General features: G+C 46.3%; 1 protein-coding gene across 1 annotated transcript in view; it reads left to right on the top strand.

The window, feature by feature from the left end:
* The window catches only part of LOC119211535 (collagen alpha-1(XXIII) chain), a 96392-nt gene that overhangs the window by 920 nt on the left and 68592 nt on the right, over nucleotides 1-26880 (top strand). The window contains exon 2 of the mRNA XM_062560812.1: nucleotides 31-100. Within this exon, the coding sequence (XP_062416796.1) occupies nucleotides 31-100 (70 nt within the window). The remainder of the gene's footprint in view (nucleotides 1-30; nucleotides 101-26880) is intronic.

The following is a 26880-nucleotide window of genomic DNA, read 5'->3' as shown; positions in this document are numbered from 1 at the left end:
TTTAATTATTTTATTTGACTGTTTCCGCAGAAAGTGGTGGTGCTGATGCCAAAATTGCGGACAGCAAGGGACGTCGTCCAAGAGTGCTCCTGTCCTCCAGGTACGTCTCTGCAGTCTGCAGCATTGTTACCGAAAACACACAGATAGAATCCTACAAGGCACTAACAGCAAGCGGCTCCGTGTCCGACTGCTCGGGGTGCCTTTGGCTGCTCTCCCAGGACACAATAAGAGTGCGCGTGTGCGTGTTGATGATTGCGGCCCCTGAGCCATGTGGAAGGGCCCACGCTGTGATAGCGGGGCTCTTCACTCAGCAGAGCAGCGGGGCTGGGACGTCCTGCCTGAGCCTGCATTCTGATTGGGGGGGGGGGGGGGGGGGGCTCACTTTAAAAGATGCAGCAGCGGTGTTCGTTACAGATCCATGTGAACAGTGTGTGGTCCACGTCTAGTTACAGAGTCCCCTGTTAGGCATGTCATCTTTTTTTCTCCTTTTATTACGTTGTGTGCAGCTGTTTTGGATGGGACGTGGTCCCAAAAAAGCAACTGATCGGCTTTGTATTTAATACATGGCTAATTAACCGAGGAAAACCAATGGTATCAGGCTGTTTTATTTAAAAACATTGTTATGCATTGAGGCGTTCCAGTGAAAAAAATCCACATTTTTCTTCTTTTAAAGTGTTGTGCCCAAAGGTCAGTGCAGAGGTCGAGCTTTTTGGGGCGCTTATCTTGCACGTTTTGGGGAATTTCTCTCCCTGGCTCTTGGTTCCTCCTCTTTGCCTTAGTCTCGGTGTGTGAATAGCCCTGCCACCACAAGAACAGGTGAAAGTGTTCACAAGTGGAATTTCTGGCCGGCTTTCAACACATTCTGTCTCCCAGCCTGGCTGTCTGGCTGCTGCGAAGTCGGTGCAGCGTTCTGTGGTTTGCGGTGGGTTCACCGGAGCCAGAGCCATGATACGAGCACTCGTGGTAGTAGGGATATGCACCCTGTGAAACGTTGCCCAATTAGGCAAAGCCTGCACTGCCTGTGGGTTCTTGTGTATTTGACTGTTATTTCTCTATTAAATCATGTGATTGTATCAGATGTTGCATCCCATTTTCCTGTCAGTTCTGCTGAACTGCTGTGTGCTCAAGCGGTTTCTGCACTGAAATACAATGCCCCCGCAACTATTCCGAGGTCTATTTAAAGTTCTCTTTCTCCAGTTTCTTGGCTTTATATATGGTGACTTTTTAGGGGAGGGGGCTGAAACAAAAGGCTTTTTGTTTATTGCGGCTGTTGGGCAACCTAATATGAATATTCACATTTTTATTTTTCTCATCCCAACAATCGCCAAGATTGCTCACTACAGACTTGTTACCTTTTCTCCATAAAACGTGTTTATTTTCTCCTCCAATAAACTTCGATTTAGAGAGATATCGCTGATGCTTTTGGCTTCAAGAAGCCACACAAGCTGGGAGCCGTCAGTGGGATCCGTTGGATGTGAAGGGCTTTACGTCCGTTCCTCCGATCCGAGCACGCTCACACGTGTGCATCCCATCTGTGGCCGTGGGTTTGCGTAGTCTAGTCATGAACGTCTGTGGGTCTGCGTTTCTGTCCCTGAGCCTTTGAGGGGGCCGACGGAGGCACCCCCCCCTCTCTCTCTCTCAACACCACCCTGTAAGCAGAGACCCTCCTCTCCCTTTAGCAACAGCATTTCCCACCTGAAACTTGAACCTCTCACCAGCAGGATCACAGGCCGAGGCATCTCTGCCCGTACGCGGGTGCGAGACGCACTGCCACCACGGCATGAGTGGCATTTCTGCCCCCCAGCATCAGGGCGCTCACCTTTCAGCGCGCACCGAGCCGCGGGCCCAACAGGGGGCAGCACTCTTGCTGCAGCGCTGGACATGATGATGTTTGGTTAATTATGCTTCTGAGCTAACGACGTCCTTCCGGTGAAAGTATACTGGGAAGGCAGAGCCCTGCGGTCCCGTCCCCACTGGTGAAGCAGGGGCGCTGCCTTTGAATGGCATTTGATGGGGAGGGACGTTAGCGTAGTGGAGACACTTTAACGCCCCCAGCAGCCGCTAAGTCCGAGGCAAACGACGTTGCAGAGACCGCTTACAAGCGTCAGGTGTTTGCAATTAGCACCGGCCTGCTGCCCCAACAGACACACACTACGTGTGCTCTCACACACACACACACACACACACACACACACACACACACACACACACACATTCATTGCTTCCACACGGACACAACACCTTTATGGGTCCATGGCTAATTAGAACCATGTGGGGCCTGCATGTGTCCTATGTAGGGGGAGTGTATTCTCATCCCTGCAATTTGCATTAAAAGGCTTTTTTATAGGTCTGATAGCAGCTCGTGGGAGGGGGCAGGAGGGGGGGGGCACACTTGGACACAGGCCCAAAATAAAATGCCAGCTAGATACGGCCGTTAATGGGACTCAGTCACCGGAAACTGTGCAGCTGGAGAGGGAGCAAGAACAACATGGTCATCCAGGGATTTTTATATGAATTATAATCTTCAGTAGTATATTTTGTATTTTTAATAAAACTGTATACTTTCTCTGTAGAATTTGTCTTGCTCCCCGGGATTTTCTTTTTTTGTCTCATGTGATTGTGAATATCCTTTGGGATGCTTGTTCGCACAAAAGAAACAGTGAATGTTTTAATCCAGGCTCTTGATGTATTCCATCTGATTGATCAGTAGCTGTACGTTTTAAATGAAGTCAGTCAGGATCTTTGGGGCATATGAGGGCAGGAGGTCGGACCCCTGGCTGTGCGCTCAGATCAACTTCCATCAGATAAGGACTCATTAAGGCCCCTCCATAAAGGTGTGTTTGTCTGAGAGAACATGCTCACAGCGTGTTCCGTGGTGCTTCAGCATCTATACAGACATACGAACATCTTCTCTGCTTTTCTTACAGTTACAGCTATTTGGAAACACTAAATCCCTCCGTGATGGGGGACTATTCCACTCCAGCGCTCTGCCAGTTTAACGTCTGAAGCCCATCAGCAGTCTGCTGGGGTTAACTGTCCTGGGATCAGCCTCTCACTCAGATGGCAGGAGGCTGCACGCCTCCGTCTCCCCCACCTGGAGGAGGAGAGGCTGACAGCCGGCTCTAGAGGGGGCCGCGATGGCTCCAACACCAAGGGCGACATTTAGGGTTCTTTTTTTTTTAAAGCCGTAATAAATCGGACAGGAAGCTTGCAGCTACCGATGCAATCCTGGACCAATCCACCCACCATGTCGGATGCATTAATGACCATTTTAAAAATAATGAATGCAGGAAATTTGTTTTCATAAGGGATCTCGCTTTAGAATTTGTTCCGCTGCAACTATGAGCTCTAGGCAGTTTTATTCCAAGTATTAATATACTGGAGAGCGCAACATAACGTGTGTGTTCTGTGCATGTGTTTTTGTTTTGGTGTCACGTGTAACGTGAAGCTCCCGGAGGCTGACTGCATTTCTTTAAATGAAGTTAGTTATGAAGAGGATATCCTGTGGCATCTGCAGAATAATGTACAAAAAAAATATTCTGTAGAATTTACAGTTTTACAAATACTTCATATCTGCGGCATGAAATGGGGACCGTCCTAAACACACAATGTCCCCGTTTGAGTAGGTACTTCATACACATCTACTGTTTTATTTATTAAACTCGGGCTTTAGTCTGAGGGTGAAATGATTCACAGGAAATGTTGATGGTTACTTTGTTTGTGGCTTCATGTCAGGAAGGAAATCAACTCACCCTCTTCCCATTTTCCTTGAAGCTTCAACGCAGACGAAAGACACCACCCTCACGAAGCCTTTGTCTCCTCACACCGCTTTTAGCCTGCATGTGATGTGCCTCTAATTCCCTGTTGGGAAATAAGTGAGATAATCCATCATCACTTAAGGCCAATTTACCAGACTAGTTCACCCAGTTATCTCGTCTGTGTCACTCGAGGCGACTTTGTAGCTCGATCCCAAGCGTTGCTCCAGGCTCACACGGCTTAATCTGAGCGAGCTGTTGGCAGTAAAATGGCACCTGGCTCTGAATATTCCACCCGTTTTTCATTTATTTCTATTACAACTTTACACTTAAGCACAGTTAATGTGACTGACTACAGGTGTTCTTTTTTTACTTTTCTATGTGTTTTGCAGCACAAACTACTCGCACTTCACACAAATGTTCTTATGAAAGTAAGCGCTGTGAAACCACCGTGTTTAACAGCGCGGCCAAATTACTTCCTTTAAAGAATAAATAAACTGCCGGACCAGAGGCGTCCCGTCTGCAGCGCGCGGAGGAGCACTGCGACCTCAGCAGCAGACAGAGGCGCAAGGGGCCAGGCGGCAGGTAGCAATGAGAGCGCTGTGCAGCACACACAAGGAGAACCGAGCGTCTCATCCTGTGATGCCTGTTAGAGGAAAACACCGCAGAGGATGTGCAGATTAAGGAGGAGACACAGATTGTAAAGTTTTTTTATGTTCATGTGTTCACATTTAAGCGTCAGCTCCAAGGTCATGACCTCTTCGCTAACAGTGGAAATTCCAAAGATGTTATTGCACAACAGCTAGGGTCTGTTTGTATTTACATCCTTGTCTTTGTTCCAGAAGAATCAGAGAAGTCGCTGGCTTTCAGCGTGCTTCTCATGCATCCACGGCTCCATGTAGCGCTGGAACAGAGACGAGAGCGACCCTCGGACACGGTGCCAACAGAAACACAGGCCGGAGCAGTGGTTCTTATTACCACAGGTGACCAAAAATGTCAGAGAGTTCTGCATTTTGTGGGTAACATTATTCATTGTGCAACATTTTAAAGGGCTGCAGATGTGTGGTTGCAGATCAGCCTTTCACACGTTCATGTGAGCAGTGCAAAAACGGGGGAAATGTTGTTGGTCTCACTCAGAAGACATTTTCACCATGAGCAATGGACCCTCGTTTTAGGTGGCAGTTTTACTACAATAAGGGGTTATTTTGGCCACTATTGGATTTATTTAAATGTTAATAACTAGGCATTTACAAAAATCCATAGACAGCATTTGTGGAGGCTTGTCTAAAAGGAGGAAAACACATGGCACCAAGTACAACTTGATTTTAGAAGAACATCTGATTTGCTGCTTTGCACACAATGACGCTTTGTGTTAAGCACAAGAATCCAAAGGCCAGTTGTTTTCATCCGAGCAGCGGCAGCAAAAAGCATCGAGTGACGTGTTGAACCACAGGGTCACGATTCATTTCTCCTCCATTTTCACTCATTTTTCATACGTCCATATAACATGTGCTTGTTTAAAAAGATGATGTTGTCATGAGGGCAGCTGCATGCATCGAATAATGTCGGAGAAAACGAGTGACTTAGTCAAAGTGAATGTTGTCCAACACATCTGTTTAGTAGTCAAACTAATCACATGAAATGTAGTTCATGTAGCTTCCAGTTAAAGATAACACCCCTTAAACTATTAACAAATTGTAGTCATTTGAAGCTAATTCTGACTTTTGACTTTGTTTCTTCTTACAACTGTGGAAAACATATTATTTAGAAAACCCTGAATAGCTCTAGAATAAAGTACGATAAGACCATAATGGATTTCCTGAATGTCTCAAATAATCCGTCAGTATCTGAATGTTTTCACAGAGATTCCATATTTTCAGCAAGCGCTAATTTGGTCTCGTTGAGGAGTGGCCACAGCTTCCCGAGCACTGCTGCCAAATGTGGAAACTATTACAATGTTTTCTTTAATTATCACAAGTGGCAGGTGACAAGGTGAATAGCCCTTTAATGGGGGGGGGGCAGAGAAACTCTTTAACACCACCGTGTGGCCTCTGGCTGGCTGACAGCACTGCGAGGTCAGACCGTCCCTCTCTGCAGAATGTTTCCAAACCCGCTTAATAAAACGCGTTTACGGGACAGTGAGGGTTCGAGACCGAAAATGAAAACTCCAACAAGCCTGTAAGGTGTAAACGGATCAGGAAAACCCACCTGGGTTCATTGGACAGACAGCGTGCGTCTCTGGAGTCGTGGTCCATCCCTCCGTGCACGGCGTGTAATGAACAGTGAGCGTGTCTTTCTGTGGCAGCGTTCGGAGGCGCGAAGGAGGGCTCCGGTGCTCCAGATGGTCACACTGTGCCGAACATGCTCCTGCTTAGTGTAAAAGCCCCTCCACGGGCTCGTCACTCTCCCAGCACCTATTTAATGAGAGCCGGGCTCGTAAAACTGGGCCTGAGGCCTTTGAACAAGCCCTCAGCATCACTGGTCCATGTTATTCTGTCATAACCGGGAGGGGGGGGGGGCATTTCGGAGTGGAGCGCGGGATAGCCCTCAACAACTTAACACCCCGGCTCGGGATGGGTGGATTTACGTCTGTTTTCTCTCTCAGACCGAGTCCGTGTCCATTATGTTTCCTTCCTGTTTCCCATGTATGTGATGTTTCTCTGTTTCTGCCGCCCCGTTCTGGTCTCACGTGATTTGAGTGCATATTTAACTCTGGTTCTGGACGTCCTGAGGCTGCACAGTGGGTCAGCTTGTTGATGCTGAGGGGACGGGGCTGTAAACACACGTAGAAGAGCTGCACAGGGGCCTTCTCGGGGGTAAGTGGGCGCTCCCTCAGTCGCGTCCATCAAACAAGCTCATTTCCTGCTTTTATGGGCGTTTTTTGTGTGCTGGCAGCGTTCTTATTTAGCTGTGGCAGAAAATGTGCCAGTTAACGTTGTGTAGAGTAGATTCCAAACATCTGAATTACAACCAGCAGTCAGAATTCAGAACGAACAACCCGATAATTCTATATCTGTTTTTTTAAAGGGAGTTTAATCAAGACTCACAATGCCTCATGCGGCCTGTTCCTGCTCCCACGTTGACAGCAGGATGCGACGCATCTTACGGTCAAACCATCGTCGCCATCAAGCCGTTGATGGGTCCTTTTGCCCTCTGTGCAAATTCCTCATAACCCGTGGTGCACTTCTGTCAGCGGTTTGGGTCACAGAACATGATCACAAAGATGTTACACTAGGAATCCTCCTCTAGCTGGATCCGATCATCGGCCCGAGCCACCGCTTGTTCATACGATGTACTGCATCACACGCCGTGTGCCAACAACAGTGTTCATCAGCTGGGTGGTGGCTGAGGGCGTGTTGAATGTGTGTTAATGACGGCTCAGTGGTGGACAACAACCAAGAACACTCCGCTGCCCGAGGGCGGCGTGACGCAGGAGGAAAAATGGAGGCTCTCGCCATAACAAAACATTTATAACATCGTGCACATGTTGAAGGTTTTTGGAAGTGATGCATTTGTTTGTCGTGGGTTTTGTTTAAACATGACATTTGTCTGCCCCTGCTACTTGTTGCAGTGCGTCGGTGCGTCGGCGTGTCGGCTCACGTCACACGCGTGTTGTTGCGCGTGTTCCTGAGGTTCTGCACAACGTCCAGCGACCATCTCACTTTGCCAGCCTCCTCGGGGGCTCCCCATGTGCATATCTGCTGCTCAAGAATCCAAATGAAATGAGTCCCTGAGTGCATTTTGGGACCCAGAAGAGTGTATGACAGATGTTCGGTCAGCTCTTGTTACACACCGGGTGGAACATGTGGACAATCTATCAGGTCGCCCATCTCTCTCTCCTCTCACTTTCTCTCTGACCGCATTCCAGAAAATGTTTCCTCCATCGTTTCTTTTGTTTTCTCACCTTCACTTAAAAAGTGCAGCCAACACTCAAACACCGTTCATACAGTTACACACGTTAACTGGTGGAGACGCGTTTCAGGAGCCGCAGCCTCGACACACCAAGAAAAAACACACAAAACGTATAACACATGCACACAATATAACATCTGCACATTTTCACGGCGCTGTCACTGTTTTATTTGCTCTTAATCCTTAAATCCAGGCACGTCCTGCACTTTTGGAACTGAGCGGCCCCCCTTTTTGTTCTTGTTTATTTACACCGAGTGTCGTCTCAGGTCCATGTGGTTCTGATTGTGTGATTTGGAACGAGGACAAAGACGGGATGAGTAGAGAGAGGGGGGGGGGGGGGGGGAGCAAGACAGCGGCAGGAGGGAGAGACTAATGAACACAAAGGGATTTTGATGAATGGAAATGCGATAATTTAAGCTGCACAGAAGTATTCACATTAGTTTCCGTGTTTTTCTGTCATTTTAAAGGTGCGTTGGGTCACATCTCGTCTCAATAAGCAAGTGCAGCATCACAGCAACACATTCTCAGCATGCAGCCCCACATGATTCCTTTTACGTTGTAAACAAAGTTTGGCTGCCTAACACAAGGATTAAACCAAAAGAGTACGTAAACACAACTATAAGTGCACAAATTGGCCCTTAAATAGGGAACATATGAATGTTGAGGTTTGTAACAAACAGCGGGCCAATCAGGAGACCTGACGCACCTTCAGCTACTCGTCATAAAACCTGTTGTTGTGAGTAACAGCCAAACCGCAAAGCCCTTCTCAAATGGACTTTAAATGTGGGAATGGGCGCATTGAACGAGCAAAGTCGGCACAGAAGAAGACACCGTTGATCAGATTAGTGAGAAGATTTTGTTTGTCAGAGGCGTCGAGACGGGAGATTTGTGTCGGAGGGGCATTCCCTTTGTGTCCGGCTGTATTTTCATGTACTCTTTTACAAAGGAGCATGTTGATTTGTTGGAGGCTTTGATGTTTTAATGCGAGGCACAGAGTGATCCACGTGTTCAGGGAGGGATACGGGAGGGAATTGTGCTTTACCTGCTGCTGCTTGTTGTACAACTGGGATGTGAGTTCTATTTAACATTCAAAGCATCGCAAGAGCGGCAAACCAAGACTTGCCACCTGAAGATGTAGTGGAGTACATGTAGAGGAGTAAATGTAGTGGAGTAAATGTAGAGGAGTAAATGTAGTGGAGTAAATGTAGAGGAGTAAATGTAGAGGAGTAAATGTAGAGGAGTAAATGTAGTGGAGTAAATGTAGTGGAGTAAATGTAGTGGAGTAAATGTAGAGGAGTAAATGTAGTGGAGTAAATGTAGTGGAGTAAATGTAGAGGAGTAAATGTAGAGGAGTAAATGTAGTGGAGTAAATGTAGAGGGGTAATGTAGAGGGGTAATGTAGAGGAGTAAATGTAGTGGAGTAAATGTAGAGGGGTAATGTAGAGGAGTAAATGTAGTGGAGTAAATGTAGTGGAGTAAATGTAGTGGAGTAAATGTAGTGGAGTAAATGTAGAGGGGTAATGTAGAGGAGTAAATGTAGTGGAGTAAATGTAGTGGAGTAAATGTAGTGGAGTAAATGTAGTGGAGTAAATGTAGAGGGGTAATGTAGAGGAGTAAATGTAGTGGAGTAAATGTAGAGGAGTAAATGTAGAGGAGTAAATGTAGTGGAGTAAATGTAGAGGGGTAATGTAGAGGAGTAAATGTAGTGGAGTAAATGTAGTGGAGTAAATGTAGTGGAGTAAATGTAGAGGAGTAAATGTAGAGGAGTAAATGTAGAGGGGTAAATGTAGTGGAGTAAATGTAGAGGGGTAATGTAGAGGAGTAAATGTAGAGGAGTAAATGTAGTGGAGTAAATGTAGAGGGGTAATGTAGAGGAGTAAATGTAGTGGAGTAAATGTAGTGGAGTAAATGTAGTGGAGTAAATGTAGTGGAGTAAATGTAGAGGAGTAAATGTAGTGGAGTAAATGTAGTGGAGTAAATGTAGAGGGGTAATGTAGAGGAGTAAATGTAGTGGAGTAAATGTAGTGGAGTAAATGTAGTGGAGTAAATGTAGTGGAGTAAATGTAGAGGAGTAAATGTAGTGGAGTAAATGTAGTGGAGTAAATGTAGAGGAGTAAATGTAGAGGAGTAAATGTAGTGGAGTAAATGTAGAGGGGTAATGTAGAGGAGTAAATGTAGTGGAGTAAATGTAGTGGAGTAAATGTAGTGGAGTAAATGTAGTGGAGTAAATGTAGAGAGGTAATGTAGAGGAGTAAATGTAGTGGAGTAAATGTAGTGGAGTAAATGTAGTGGAGTAAATGTAGAGGAGTAAATGTAGAGGGGTAATGTAGAGGAGTAAATGTAGAGGAGTAAATGTAGTGGAGTAAATGTAGTGGAGTAAATGTAGTGGAGTAAATGTAGAGGAGTAAATGTAGTGGAGTAAATGTAGTGGAGTAAATGTAGAGGGGTAATGTAGAGGAGTAAATGTAGTGGAGTAAATGTAGAGGGGTAATGTAGAGGAGTAAATGTAGAGGAGTAAATGTAGTGGAGTAAATGTAGTGGAGTAAATGTAGTGGAGTAAATGTAGAGGAGTAAATGTAGTGGAGTAAATGTAGAGGAGTAAATGTAGTGGAGTAAATGTAGAGGTGTAACTGTAGTGGAGTAAATGTAGAGGAGTAAACGAGAGGAGTAAATGTAGTGGGGTAACGTCTAACTGAGCAGCGGGGGAGACTCTCTGGGTGCCGTTTTCCGATCGTTTTGGGCTTTGTCGGATCAGCCGAGCCGAGCCGCGCTTTTAGTGAATGATCATGCCTCTGCGTGTGTGTGTGTGTGTGTGTGTGCGGCCCGCGGGGCTGGCTGTCACCATGTTGAGATCCGCTGAGACAGAATGGATCCAATTCTTCTGTCTCACTGAAGACAGACATTTTGTTTCGGGTCGATGGGACGATTCGGGGATCCGGCTGAGTCTCTTTAACAAGCAGATGTCCACGAGACATCATCCTGGGTGTCCCAGTGATTTATTTGTCGCAGATGTTTTGATCAAACAGACAAGGACAATTTGTCTGTCTGGTACACCCATTCATTCAGAGATCAGCTGATGTTATTTTATTAAATTACGTCTAAAATATTCAAGCTCTCCATTTTCACTTATTAGCTTTCCATTAGCTTTACTCCTTTCTTCAGATAGACAGGCAGCGGTAAACGGAGCCTGAGTAAGATGTGTATCCCTCCAGTCCGAGTTCCTCTCTTCGGTAGGTGCGTGGGTTGGTGGGGGGGTGGGGGGGGCATCACGTTTTGCCGGTCTGAGGTGGGCAGGAGGGAGGTGGCTGCAGGAGTTTTGGAGAGGTGGAAGCGCCGTGTGGGCCGATAAGATCAGAGTGGAGGGAGCGCAGCTGGAAGCCTTCCTGAGTTGACCCCTCACTCCGCCTCTCTCGCATTCCTCCAAACCCCTCGCTGCCCTCTTTCTGCCGGGTCCGAACATCTCCTCCCTGGTCCATCATGTTGACGTGTCGCTCCATCCGTAATTTGGCTTTTTCCAACAATATCCTCGTGTAGCTGTTTTTTCTCCTCCTGTTGCCTTTACTGCCTCCTCTCCATCTTCCTTCTTCCTCCTCCTCCTCCTCCTCTCCTCAGCAGGACCTCGGTAAAGTGGGGTCAGCCGTTAGCATGTAATGCTGCGTCTTCCCTCCGTTTCTCCACTGCTCTTTGACCACGTTCATTAATAATGGCCCCTGTAGACTGACCGATAGCCTTTCATGTTTCCTCGACATGACATTTCAAAGTAGGGCCTCCCTGCCTTTTTGTGTAGATTTACATTTGTGTGTCTGCCACTTTAATGGGAGCAAGACAAAGCGAGAATAGTGCAAAGCGGCTGCGCTTGTTATCTTTTGTGACCTTTTAAAAAAAAATCAGTTTGCCGGGAATGAGCCGCAGTAGCTGTAGTGTACGTTCAAATGTGTGAAGAAGACGAGGAGGATGAAGAGGGAGCAGCCTTGGATTGATTGTCATGTATATTTAGCTCTGAATGGCACACAAAGACAGCTGTTGTTGCCAGCTCACATTTATTTTGGCCTTGAGTTCCTGTCACTTTAATCAGACCCCATGTCTGTAAATAGCTGTCAACCGACTGTTGAGACACATCCTACGCTGCAATATATATATATATATATATTATATATATTGTATATATATATATATATATATATATACATATAGTATATTAATGCAACTTGAGCTTAATCTCCCGTTGAGTTTGCTGCAGGCCACCGGCATTGCTAGGGTTGTTTGTTCAGCCTCTTGTGTCCTGGAATAATCCCCACCCCCCCCCCACCCCACACACACACACACACGCACACGCACCCACGCACACACACGCACACACACACACACACACACAGACACCACCATTCCCCTTTCCTCCCCTCTCTCTGGGGACCGTGGCTCCATCAGCACCCCGGCTCGTTTGTCACACCTGAGGTGGAGGAGATGGGTGGGGTTAGCGGGAAAGCCGAGGGTCCGGCATTGGAGGGGGTTAAGGGGGGGTGTTGGGGCGGTGTCGACCTGTTCACTCAGTTGGGCAAAAACGGATCAAATGGCCTGGCTCCAACGGAGTTGTCGGCCCCTCTCCTCGTCAGTCTATTACAGGTCTGCCAACTGTCAATCATCAGTCACTTATTCCGTCACCCTACGTCCTGGCCCCCTGGAACCAATATCTGACCCCAGGCGACGTCACCGGACTCGACTGGTTGATGTCGATGTCGGAGCTGCATCGAGTTAGTCTGAAACTCAATGGAAACGAAAAGAGCCCGAGGAGGATATTTACCTTCATTACAGAGCGAAAACACACATGTTTTAAAACGGGGGCCAGTATAGACCGGTCAAGAGATATGTCCAAAAACTCATAGCTTGCATGCCAACACATGTATGCAATACAGTACATGAACATGGATAACCATGTAGCCTAAGTGCATGTGATAGAAAGACACACACACACACACACACACAGTTGGATTCAACCCAGCCAACCCATGTGGGCTTTGACTGCACTCCAACACACACACACACACACACACACACACACACTGAACAGAGAACATTAACCCACTAACTACAGGAGGAGTAGAAAGGAGCACAAATAAAGTGCTACAGACTATTGTTGTTTTCTCCTCATTCCAACACAAAGTTTATCGACTGTGGAAAGACGGCCTGCCTCATGAGACTCACAACACGCACGACTCTCCTGCTGGTTGTGATTGTCCGTGTGGTATTGGACTCTTTAGTCTTGTGTACTGGGGTGTCACATTTGTGCTGTGTGGTGTGGTATTGTGGTCACACTTAGGGGGCGGAGGGCAGACAAGCTAAACCGCTCTCGTCTTTAAAGTGAATAAAAAGTCCTCAGTTTGAACAAAATCCCGATTCTCATCCACGTGACTTTCGACGGACTCACACAAACATGTGCGCTGACGCTCTTGCCTCCGATTAGATGTTTTCCTGCAAGTGCAGCCCATGTGTGCTGGGTTGGAGGCGGCCTTTGCCTAAGGAGGCCCCTGGAGGCCCTCTCAACCACTGCAGACGGCTCCAGCAAAGCATCAGTACCGAAACAAGGTATCGACACGTAGTCGGAGGTCTAAAGGAAACCAAAAGCCCGAAATAGTGTTAGCATTCTTTTTTTAAATCCTAAACTTGTGCCTCTAAAAGCCCAGAAATCCCTCTGATTGGCTGTTGAGCTTCAGCTAAAGAGAACCTGAAGTGAGGAAAGCAAACAAAGGAGTAAAATCAAGGGGCCGCACACAGAAGGCTGCCGTCTTGTTTCATCTTCATCTCTGCTCTTTTCAACACAAGCATCTTTTCTCATGACCATCTGAAATCAGTGAGGGGGTGAATAAGTGGGTGAATAAGTGGGTGAATAAGGGGGTGAGTGGTGTGAGCGCTGCTCTTGATGTATTCTTCCTAATAACGGCTTGTGTATCTGCAGGCCTGATTAAGAATACAGTCGATTTAGTTTCTTCTTTATCTCCACATGGTAGTTGGCTGGAGATTTTTCCGGGTTCTTAAGTGAAGCTTTTTTGGCAGAGACTCAGGAAAAGTATTTTAAATAGAAATAGTCATAACTTCGTGCAGGTTTGATCCATTGATAGATCAACCTAACATCAATGTAGAGAAATTAATGCAACGCTCACGTCTCTCTAAACAATGTGTTCATGTGCTTTCTCCCCTAAGGCACTTTTAACCACATTCAATCAGTAACCCCCTACTTTTCACATACTTTAGTTTTGTCATTTTGACAGTTAAATTGATCTCAAACTAAATCCCAACTTCTTTCCGACGGGGTTTGACTGGGTTTTGAGCACAGAGCGGCTCAGCCCAAACCACCGCTGTCACTCTCAATGGACAGGATTCTCAGAGGTCCTTTGATTGGCACTTTAAGGGCTTGGATTTTGTCAAGATGTTTCCACTTAGGAGGATTGTAACAGGATAAGGCCATAACACGGTAGGCAGCACGTTATTTAACCACACACACACACACACACACACACACACACACACACACACACACACACACCTGCAAACCAGTCGTTGAGGACCTTGACTCTCATTCGTTTGAGTTGACTTCTTCTGTTCATCTTGTTGTTTTTATTTCTCATCGATCCTGTTCTGTTCAGTCTTTTCTCTTCTAGTAAGATGACAGATGTCGATGTGCCTCCCCGTGTTGGGGAGATGTGGGGGGGGCAGAATTGATCCTCAATGAGCCCTGAGTTGTTCTTTCATCCACCCTCCCATGTTTTCCTCCCTCTTTATCTATTGTCACTCTTTACCTCCACAATCCATTTCTGTCTCCTTCCTCTCTCAGAGTATCTACACTTATTATTTCATATCCTGTGTTATTGGACATGCGTTATCTGATGGATTAGTAAAATAATATCTACAGAAAGTGATTCTGTATCAAAATCTACAACTGTTGTTGTTTGTCTTTTAGTTGTTGAAGCCTTTATTATGAACTAATGAATAATGAACTTTTATAATGATTGTGGTAAACCAAAAACAATAGAAGCACTATACCGAGTTAAAAGCAAACACTTTGAATGATTCATAGACTGTTTCCTTTAGTCCTGCTATTTACGGAGCAGGAATGGCTCTTTTTCACTCACTTCCCAGTGCGCTGACCCGGGCGGTCCGAAGCACAATCTCTTTTCATTTCCTCCACAACATCTTATTCAGTCACTCCCTGCAGTGTTTGGTGTCCACAAATAACGTGGGTCTCTCTCCCACTTGGAGCCCTCATGTGTCACCAGAGATACCATAAACATGTGTGCTAGCCTATTAGCACGCCAAGTAGTCTGGTCTAAATTCCTCTGATCGTTTGGAATGAAGCCACTTGCTGTACGGATCAGAGCCGCAGGGTTAAATTTAGTCTTTCATTAAGCTCTACGTGTCTCCGTTTCCTACTATTGTCAGCCAGCAAGTGTGGTGCACCGTGAGGGCTTCAGGGGGGTGAGAGACTCTGAGTGTAGAGTCCGGAGAGTGGAGACGGGCAGGAGGATGATAGCGGGTAGTGGACGCGTGGAAGGACACTGCAGTAGGATGCACGGACAGAGTGATGGACAGATGAGGGGCGTAAAATGAAAGCACCTGGTCCACGGAGTGAGGAGGCCCATCCCGGGGGGGAGATCAAGGGGTCACGACTCCTGACAGGTGGGGAGGATGGATGGTGGTATTCATGAGGGACAGATGCAGACGCCAGAGATAGGAAGGAGTTGGCCACACTGAGGGGGTAGGGGGGGGGGGCAGATGACACCGCAGCACTTCATCAAATACCGCTTCCTGTTGTGCTGCGTCCACAGTGTTTTCTCAGTCAGGTCCATGTATGGCACATTTTACTTGTGCTAATACTAGATGTTCCAGAATAAGTGGAATAGACCTCAGAGGGGAGAACCTCTCGTGGTCTTCACTGACAAAGCCTGAGGCTACTTTGGCCACATTCTGTGCTAAATTGTTTATGCCTGTATTGCACTCAATTCCATTGACACAGGCAGTAACGTGTATGAAACCACTTTGGAGGGAAATCCAGAAGTCTAAGGATGGGATGGGGGGGGCACGGCGGGGCGGTGGTTTCCACCGTCGCCTCACAGCGAGAAGGTCCTGGGTGAAGTTTGAGTCTGCATCTTCTCCCCGTGTCAGCTCGGGTTCCTCTGGCTCTCTCCCACAGTCCAAAGACACGCTCTGTTAATTGGTCACTCTTAATTGCTCAAAGTTGTGTGGATGGATGTGTGTGTCTGCCCTGGATGTGTGTGTCTGCTCTGGATGTGTGTGTCTGCCCTGGATGTGTGTGTCTGCCCTGCATGTGTGTGTCTGCCCTGCATGTGTGTGTCTGCCCTGGATGTGTGTGTCTGCCCTGGATGTGTGTGTCTGCCCTGGATGTGTGTGTCTGCCCTGCATGTGTGTGTCTGCCCTGCATGTGTGTGTCTGCCCTGGATGTGTGTGTCTGCCCTGCATGTGTGTGTCTGCCCTGCATGTGTGTGTCTGCCCTGGATGTGTGTGTCTGCCCTGGATGTGTGTGTCTGCTCTGGATGTGTGTGTCTGCCCTGGATGTGTGTGTCTGCCCTGCATGTGTGTGTCTGCCCTGCATGTGTGTGTCTGCCCTGGATGTGTGTGTCTGCCCTGGATGTGTGTGTCTGCCCTGGATGTGTGTGTCTGCTCTGGATGTGTGTGTCTGCCCTGCATGTGTGTGTCTGCCCTGGATGTGTGTGTCTGCCCTGCATGTGTGTGTCTGCCCTGCGATTGACCAGTGCAGCGTGAAGCCGGCCTCCAGCTCCATGTTCGCTGGGATTGACTCTGCGACCCTCCTTGGATAAGAGAAGATGGATGAATGGTTTCATTACTTGTTTGTAGCTAAGTGACTAAAAGTAAGCAGGAAAAAAGAGTCTGGTCACAAATATAGACTTGATCTGAGATATATATATATATATATATATATATATATATATATATATATATATATATATATATATATATATAACTACTTAATTATATTTCATTCTTTGGAAAAATGTTGAGTATTTTCTGTTGTGAGCAGTTTTTTGCATTTCTGTGTTATCAAAATGACTTTGGGTTTTCAACTGTTTGGAATTATAAAACTATTTATTTTCATTTTAACGACGCGAAAATACTCACCTGTGTTACCTGTAAATTGCAGGCCTAATAAAGCGAGTTATTAAAATACCTAAAGACACCGGACCGGAGGCATCTATTCAAGAAGAAGTCGAGATTGGCTGAGATTATATTCCTATTACCTTTGACATTTCACTATTTTAGGACTCAAAATCCAACCGTTGAAATAAATTACATAAAGAAACTAATAAAATTACACAAACATAAAGCTGGTGAAGTTTGAGACGAGCACTGATCGCACAAGGAAGTGCTTCACAAATTCAAAGATGGAAATCGTGAGTCCAGCCCTGTGTGGCCGATTTAAATGAGTACATTCATAAAAGTGAGTGAGGGAGGGAAAGAGCAAAGAGGTTGGGTGCCATCTGATTGGTGTGTTGGGGCTTTGCCTGAGGTTAGTGGCTGCTGGTGTGCGCTTGTGGGTAATTGTAAGTGTGTGTGTGTGTGTGTGTGTGTGTTCACGTGTGGAGGATCTGGCAAATCTTGGCTGACGGAGGCCAGGATGCCAGGCACCATCGGGAATGTTGGGAATGCTAGATGCCCTTTCGCAGTGACCTGTGTTTGTCGTGTTTGTGCGCATGTGTGTGTGAGCGAACAGGACAGATAAGCGAAGAGGAGTAAGCAAGTGGCCTTGAAGAGTTTATAAGGTCCTGCAGAGGTTCTCCCGGCTAAATGGACTAATGCGTTTTCCATGCCTGTTGTTACAAATAGACTCTCATTATGCAGGGGTGGTTTCATTTAAAAGGCACGTAACCTTTGATGCTTGCGACTTAACGCAGAACTATTTCCAGATTTTCATTAAAATTATCACTCTATCTTTGGCTGTTTGTGTCCGTGAGCTAATGAAATCTCTTGTGTTTTGCTTTCTCTTGTAGTCCAATAGTTAAAAACAACAAACTTTAAAGTAGTGGAAGTTGATAAATCAGATGTGTGCAATCTTCTTTGGGCGTTTTAAGGGGGCAGCGATGGGTCATTTTTCTTCGCGATAAGTCCACCTCTTACTCTGGCCGTGGGCAGGGAGAATCCAGCCTTGTGTTTAGCATCCGTCATGCTCTTATCGGAGCTGTTGGGGGTAAAGCTCCCCGATCAATCGCCTGGTGGACGCCCCCTGATGCGTTAAGCGCGTGACCGAGAGGAGGGCGATCGTCCCCTCGGAGGAGGGAACGCCTGCTGCAGCACGCAGATCGCTTTCAGGAACGCTGGAGCTCAGGAGCGTCCGGAGGAGGGAAGGCCATGTTTGGAGGCGTGTGGAATGCTTTGGCCCGTTGTCGTCCCGCTGGTCAGGGCAGGGTGGTGTCAGGTTGACTGTGAGTTACTCGCATGCCCATCGTCCCCTCCCTAAAGACATAAGGCCGAGCAGCCCTGGATCACGGCATCAACCCTACAGCCACCATTGTGCCGCCAGCGTCCTTTGTGTGGTATAGAGACGGGCATGCTAATCCTGCTGTCCGCACATCAGGTGTCCGAGGGGTGTGAGATGGGAAGGACCCCGTCACCTTGTGTAAATGAGACCTGGTGTTTTAGGACAGATGGACAAACATGTCATGCAGACAACGGACTGAGGCTCAGCCAAGACCCCCGAGACAAAGCCCATTGGAAGGAGCGTGGCGTATTTTTAGCTTGCTTTTACGAGCCTCTCACACAAAAGCACATTTGAATGTGACCATAGCTCGCTAGCATACTTACGTCCACACAAACTCACACACATCCAAGCTATTCTCGTCCAGCTCCTCGCAGGGGAAGAAGTGCAGAGCTGGTTATGTTACATTGGCCCGGGCCTGGGAGGGTTTGGAGGGCAGATTGTGGTCCTGGATGACCCCCTCAGCCAGTTTAATGTCACTGTCATTGTTGTTGGCTCCGTGCTGCGCCGCAGAGAAAACCTAACCCTCCCCATTATGGGAATAATTGTTGTGGTTAGGTGGAATGCGGTCGGGTTCAGTGAGGAGCAAAGTGGCCCTAAATGCCAAACGGCCCTCGGGGAAGGGTTGTGTTGCCACGCTTCACTTTGCCGCTACGCGCACACACGCTGACCCTCGAGGAGTTTCAACGAGTTTTCAGAATAAAAATGCAAAAAGGGGACACAACCAACAAGGTATAATTAGCGTGAAAGGGACACCAACGAAAAGAGAACAAACGGAGATATAATGGAGGTTAAATGCTGATTACTTTTGTCATTTAAACCGAAACACAGAAAAACTATTCTACAAATAACAGGCACACGGACAAGACTGTCTCCATTGTGATTGTTTTTAGACACTTTAGCTTGTGTGGTTTTGTTCTCCCAAACTTTATAACGTCCTGTGTCAACACTTCTTCCTTTGCCAAATTCCACTCCGAAGCCCCAGGAACCCTCCCGTGTACCAGCCGTTACCCCTCACAACGTGTCTTATTGTGGAAACCAGGCCCGTAGATGCTGTTTGGACCTCCTCCAACAAGCCGTTGTTGTCCATTGGACTGAAGAATGTTGAACTAATCATGGGAGATGCTCCAAACAACATTTAGTGAACGACATCAATACATTTAATCATTTCCTCTATGTGCATATGAAAGGGAACAGACTTGAGCACCATAGCTGGGATTAAGGATAAAGGCAATATCCTTTTTTTCCCTCAAACAAATTCCAATAAATAGCAAAACTATCACTGAATTATCATTTTGTATTATGTGTGTGATAATGCTACTGGCACATTGCACCCTGTTGTATAGTAAGCTATAGCTTTGTGTCTAACACATACAGGAGGAACAAATGGACTTTGGGATCCTGCCGTAGTCGGCGTTACGAAGTCAGAAAGCATCCAGAGACACAACAACACATTGTTGTTTCTGGTCTTTTTTGATGGATGTGTTGACAGTAAACTAAATATGGAATTTGTCAGGCGTATCCATTAATCCTTTTTTGCATTACTTGACAGACCACTGAAGATGCAAAAAGCATGTGGTGGTTAAATGTGTGTGGCGTGCAGTCCCTCCGATGCACTGTGATTAGAAGTGTCATTAGTTCCAGCTCTGTCAGACCCAGCAGAGCTCGCCAAAAAATGCTTTTGTATCGACACATGAACAACAAGAACACACACACACGCACACACACACACACACACACACACACACACACACAGTTGTGCAATGCGCAGCCTTTCCACTCTCACTGTCTGTTTGTTGTACTGTCTGTGTTTGTGTGTGTTATCTTGTCCCTGTGTTGCTATGTTTGTGTGTGTGTGTGATTCTTTTTCATGGCACATTTGCGGTGTGTGTGTGTCTGTTTGTCTTTGCCATATGTTTATGATTTATGAGGGTCTAATAGAGGATTTAAAGTTTAAAAGGACCCATCTCTTTTTACGCCCCTCTCTATGGGAAACATCTCCCCTACTAATGAACATAAGTGCACCGGCTCGCTTTGTGTACGTTTTGCCGCACAAGCAGATGTTTGTGTGTAAACACTCGTTGCCCTCCAGATGGGACATCAAATGGATCTCTGAAGGTCCCAACAGGAAAGTGTGTCCTTGAGTGCTTTTAAGAGCTGATTTATGAAGACATGATGTGAATGACTTCTCATTTGGCTTCAGGGGATCTTCTCACGCTTTTGGACCAGGATCTTGTGCAAAGTATTAAATGAATAATTATTTAATTTGGCTAATATCCCATCCTTGGGTTTTGGGGCTTTCTGGGGTGGTGTTTGCCATGTTTGCAGCAGGCTCCGTGTTCTCAGATTGTGATGTCTGGCGTGTGTTGTGGAATGTGTTTGAAGAGTTGGAAGGAGTGTGTTGCCCTCTGCCCCCCTCTTTACTTCAAGCTGTCTGATGTGTGCTGCCCTTGCCCCTCCTGTGCTACCCGGCCACCCTTTTTCTTCCCTCCTTGCACCAGACCCCCCCCTCATGCCCTCTGCTCCCTGCACGTCTACACACTAAACCCTCACACTCCCATAGTACCTCCTTTCTTATCGATTCCGTCCTTCCACACTCTTTCCTGACCCTCCAAAGTCCTCCAACCGCTCTCCACAAACTCCACTGGCTGTCTCAGCCGGCCTCTCCTTTGTCTGCAGACGTCCCTTCTGTCCACAGGTGTTCTGGGACCTTAAACCCTTACCATCCAGTACTCATCATCTTCAGCTTCAATGATCTGCACCTTGATGCTGCGGTGGAGGAGTTTGTCTTGAGGCCCCCTCTCTGCTGAGCAGTCAAACAAACACACCTCCGCCACTTTTTATTATATTATGCAATATTATGGTGTGACGACACACAGCTGCCAGTACTCATCATCTTCTCAATAACTTGCCCTCACTGCTGGCCTAAAGGAAACGGCCACAGAACGAGCTGAATGTGCATCTATGTGTGTGTGTGTGTGTGTGTGTGTGTGTGTGTGTGTGTGTGTGTGTGTGAGGGTCCAGGTTAGATCCCTGCGGTGCAGTTTAGAGGACCCCAGTTATTAGATTAGTGAAACATAAAGAGAGGGATGTTATTGTAAATGCTGATTCATTCTGTATGAATTATGTTTCTTTATGATCAGCTAAATCGTAAAGCCGGGGGCTCATCTCGTTCCAATTGAATATCAATCCAAATGCTCCTGCTCCATGAGTAATAGATGGTCAGTGGGGTTGAGCTGGTGCTTTTCTTCCTCCTCGGTCCTTGAGAGAAGTTCAATACCGGGAATGGAAACCTCAGTCCTCTGCTGGGCCACACAAACTGGCCCACAGCGTGACTACCGCACACCGAGCCTCTCGTAGATGGAGAAACCGGAGCAGAGTGTTGCAACACACTCCTCTCAGGCAACAACACTTCATGCTCTTCACATATCTGTCAACCTTGTTTGACAAAATAAGACATTTTCCCTCATCGTTCCTCGCCACAGATCCTTTAAAGGACCGTGAGAATAGGGATGGGCAAAAAACCATGAAATGTAGGGCTTTTAATACTCTTACATAAGCACATTAGCGAGGAGAGGCTCTTGTGTGATGGTTTACATTGAAGGTGCAGTTAGTTATGCTCCGGCTGACAGCTGGTGAAGGCTGAAGTCCTGTTGGTTAAGTTGAGGTACCACTCCTGATGCTTTGGCCCAAGGGCCTCATCACTTTTCCTCAGCTCTCCTTTCCTAAACCTGGAAGATGCTTCGTTACAAATAAAAGTCAAACCCAAGATGTGAAAATAAGCGTTGCATTGATTTTATTTTATTTTTTTCTAAAAGAAATTCTCACCTCCCACACTTTGGCCTTGCATTTGTCTTATACTTATGGATGAGTCTCACACACTGAGTGGAAATGTAGATGCATCTTCTTCTACTTTTCCAACCCTTCAGTCCATCTTCATTTCCCCAGAGAGAGGGAGGTTGCAGAGAGAGGGAGGGCAGGGTCAAGCTGCTCTGTGTCGGTCAAGCTGGGCTTCCTGCTGGGTGATAAGTGACGGGGCAGTGCCCGAGTGGTCAGGGTCCACGGGGAACCACCCCGGGGAAGCCTTTCGGGGTCAGAGGGGAGGTCAGAGGTCTTGGGTGGGAAAGATGAAGAGAGACTGGGTCGGGCTCCTCGAGGTACCACAACACAGATGGCGATGTGGGGTAATAAGAGAGGGAGCTGGTGCTGCGATGCAGGCCAAGGCATGGGAACTACTGCAGAGTGTGTGTGTGTGTGTGTGTGGGTGTGTGTGTGGGTGAGTGGCACTTTTTTAAACCAGCCCTCCCACACTAATGAAGACCTCTGCGAGCTCAAACACTCGCCTCAAAGCATAATAATCAAAGAGGAAAGCTGTCCGACCGGAGCAATTAAGAGGTTTGTTTTCTGAATTCCCTTTAGAAGCAGCTGACACGCTGCCCATTAATCTTTTTATGGAGTTTGAGGCATGTAATCTGCAAAATGTTACAGATAGGAGCACATATTTGGGAAAGCTATTTATTGACTATGAAATTCAAACTGCAGCGTCACTAGCTCATATTTGAATGTGTGTCATTCATGCTTCTCTCTTACGGTGAGATACGGTTTGCAGGTGTAACTAATTACAATGTGTTTAACTGTTTGTGTATGTGTGTGTGTGTGTGTGTGTGTGTGTGTGTGTGTGTGTGTGTGTGTGTGTGTGTGTGTGAGGGAGAGAGAAAAATTGAGGGAAAGAGATCTGAGTTGAGAGGGGTGTGTTTGGATGTCTGGATGCATGTTTCTCATGACTAATGGTGTGAGTTTTTAGAGGTGTATGTATCAGCTGAGCATTACAGGACCAGACCTCAGCCTAATAAAGGTGCTCAAGGTAAACTCACAGAACAAGGGAACATAAATAGCTTCACAGTCTTCTTAGTGGCTCCATCAGGCTGTGGTAACATGTTGGGCTGATTACCTCCACATAATAAAAATGAAATCTCTACAGACGGGCACATCCCAAATTGACTTCAGTCATAAGGACCATTTGCATTTTGCATTGAGAATGTGAAACTAAATTTAAGGGTTGGTTGGACCTTTTTTGACCACGGTCACATGAGAAGGTTGATTCCACTTTTGTCCTTCAAATGTGCAGATTAGCTTAGCATAAAGAAACCAAGGGAAGCAGATAGCCACCCAACCCTCCTGCCAGCACCTCCTGATGATCGTTATGATGAGCAAAAATAAGAAGAGAGAAGTCATAAATAAGTGTGATTATAAATAGATGGATTCAGTTAAGCATCATAACCTCAACGAGCTGTTGCCACCTCCCAGAGGCTCCCCTACAAACCAGTCCTCAGTTATACGCCATCCATCCGGGCCTCAGCGCCTCCCAAAGCCCGGCTGACTTTCAAAGTCAGACCCTGCTTGCAGTTTATTATGTGAAGCTGCGGTTATTATGTCAGATGAGACGAGATGTTTGCGATAGGGTTTGGTCGGAACTCGACGTGCTTTTTGTTTCAGAAGGAGCTGGTCTGTTAGTCTTTGTTTGGGGAGGGGGTCAGGTAATGAGCTGAGGGGGGTTCATGTGTGACACTTCAAACACCTTTTTAACCTGGTATTGGAACCTTATGTGTCAGTTTCATTTTCAGCATTCCTCCTTTATTTTATCTCCATCAGTGAAATTCTAGATTCCAAAAGCTGCCGGTATATATTAGTGATTTATTTACTTTTCAGGTGCACTTTAAAATGTCTGCACACCTATTAGATTTTAAAAGAGTGCTGCCTTATCATCCGCTGGCACAGCAAAGGGGAAAAACACCAAGCCGTCAGGTGACTGGCGTTCTTCTACCCGCCATTTGATGCACTGGAGCATTACCACAGACCTGTGGTCTCATTCACACTGTGGTTTAGCAGCTTGAGGATGCTGATGTTCCCCATCGTCTGAAGCTCTGTTAGTGTGACTCAGTGTGAGACTCCAAATACTACTTAACTATATCAAATCAAATATAAAAACAAGGAAATGTTTGGTGGTGTTGCTTAACAAATTACTTAAAATATAATCAATTATCAAAATGTGATAATTATAATTGATTCAACTATTGATTCATTTCACTATTTAGTTGTTTCTATACTTTTCTAAATCCTCAAAAGATTACACCGTTCCACTCGTGAAATCCATTATTTTTTATCGACCATAGGCCCAAAACCCCCAAAACCCCCAAAACCCCCACCCGGCCTCTGAGGACCTGATTCACTTTGTGTGGCTTCTGGAGTCGGATGAATGGATGAATGCGGCGTGGAAGCGCCTCTCTGTTGGATGGATGCATGTCGGGCTCCGGGCCCCCGTGGGAGCGTGTGGACGCTCTCTGTGTGGCAGTTAAACTACAGTTAGCACTGATTAACAACCAGTAGCGTTATTGATGACAAAGCCTTAAATTACACAACTTCCTCACAGAGACAACCGCAGAATAAATATAACTGTGGGATCAGAATTACGGTGATTGGATGAGAGACTTCTGGCAGTACTTATCCATCCTCTGTGGTCTTTCTAGCTTATACTGTTCTTAAGAGAATAAAGCGGAGACTGGAATGATGTGAAACTGTTTACGGATCCTCTTCAAACTAATTCAAACAAATGGGATATTCTAAATGTTTGTGTCTGCTGTGTTTTTAGTGGCAGATTTACATTATTCAGTCTTGCATAGAACACACGAGCATTTTGTTTCCGCTATTGCTCACAAACCCATTCCCAGGCTGCACCCTGTGAGTCAGCAGTTATTAAGTGCAGGTGAGGAGATGTTAGACCGCTTTGTGTTGGATGTCTGTGTAACTATCGAAGAGTCCTGAGCTCCGGTGAATGAATATTTGTTTGAAGAACAGCAAGATTTCATTCACGGGCAGAACTAGATGTTTGAAAATACTTAGTGGTCCATACGTCATGAAAATGAAAGTCTCTTCGATCGGTCACAGTGACCAAATCTATACTTTGATCACGTGGGAATGCAGCTACTAACGGGGCCATCTTTGAAACGATGAAATGAGATACGCCTTTGTAGATCTTCATATGGGGAATCTGGACAGAGGCAAGTATTTATAAAGTAATGAAAATAGAGCTATGTTAGGAATAAAAGCCAAGCTCTGGTATTTGGAAAGTTCCAACGCACTACACATTAGATGTTTTTTCACGGAAGGTGGAAAATCTAAAAATGTATGTTTTGACTTGATCGATAAGGCTTTATAATACATATTACATGTGATATGCACCCTGGGTGGTTCCTCTGCCTGCAGATGGGACTAAGTGTCTTTCTCAAGGCCATTAATGGGCCAGCTTTTGATTTGGGGAAGAATACTTCTCATTCACTTTCGTGTCTCAAGTCTCAGTTTCCTTGTGCCTCCAACCTTTGGGGGATCATCACCCTCGGTGATTATGGGATAATCCATCAGATATACTGCCCTGCGTTGAACAAAAAAGCCCCACAGATTTCTGGTTTCTGCTGCACTCATGTGGACCCTCGCAGTCTGGTGATGGTTAGCTCTGGTGAACAGAACACATATGATCTCAACAGCCACTTCTATAAAGGTCTTCTAATGGCAGAAGCTCCTAACAAACAGCACATGTTTCCTGTTTCTGGGAAGCATCTCTCACTGTTGTTGTACTCTGTGGTTCGTTTCTCCAGAGCATCAGAAGAACTGACGCATACGATAGAAAGGAGGGGCGAGCTCTGGGAACACGTTGTTTTCAGGTTACATGAGAGGAGGTGAGATGAAGTTGGAGAGTAATGTAATGTCACGCTACTCAAAAAGCCAGGTGGAGGTGACATCAGAATCGGCGTATGGGAGAGTGAAATATTTCCACTAGTGCTGCTTTGTGTGATCAGGCTGGCAACGACGTCTCCATAACGAGACGTGAATATTTAGGGCTTTTCTGATCTTTTGCTTCAGTGTCAGGGACTAGATTTCTCTTCAATTCACACTTCTTTGCTGCTCCATTTCTCCTCGTCAGCATTAAAAAACCTTCGCATTTGAGGTGCAGTTGGGACTCAACGACTCAACTTTACAGACTTTATGGACCATGACAGATGAATCCGTGTAAAAGCTGTGAGCCCTGAAAGGAGAGGTGTCCTGGTTGCTTGATGATCCGGTGCAGCCGGTGTAAAGCGCTCTGTTTGGTGACCTCAGCGATGAGGTTCAGTCAGGAGAATAAAACCAGAGCAGCGACTCACACTGTGAACCCCGCAATCATTTGGGATAAAATACACATGTTCCATTGTTTTCTTTCTCTTTGGTTCTGTGAATATCATTATATTCAGTCTGTGTGTGTGTGTGTGTGCGCTTGCACAACATGTGAGTGGATGAATCCCTACTGCAGTGTCAGTCTGTGCTGAAATTGGATGTAAATGTATGAATAGTTTGTGTTTAGTAGCTGGCAGGCGGCTCAGGGGGACTTTTTGTTTCTCCTGGAGCTTCTCTTCCCTCGAACATCCTCAGCAGGACTTTAGCACCAGACACCACTGTTGAGTGGGGGGGCGCGTCTGAATTCAGGAGGCATCTCGGCTGTTACTAAAGTTTTTTTTTTTAACCATTTCATGATGTTGTGTAATATTTCATCACAACACACTCAATGTCTTTTATATATAGGAGGAGGTTAGTGACCAGCGGGGCGCCTTCATGATGAGGACTTGATTACAAAGAGACAAAAGCACAGTGACCCCGAGGTTCCTGCCTAAGCTGCAC

The sequence above is a fragment of the Pungitius pungitius genome, chromosome 2 (assembly GCF_949316345.1).
Source record: "Pungitius pungitius chromosome 2, fPunPun2.1, whole genome shotgun sequence".
NCBI lineage: Eukaryota > Metazoa > Chordata > Actinopteri > Perciformes > Gasterosteidae > Pungitius > Pungitius pungitius.
This window is presented reverse-complemented; position numbering and strand designations above follow the sequence as displayed.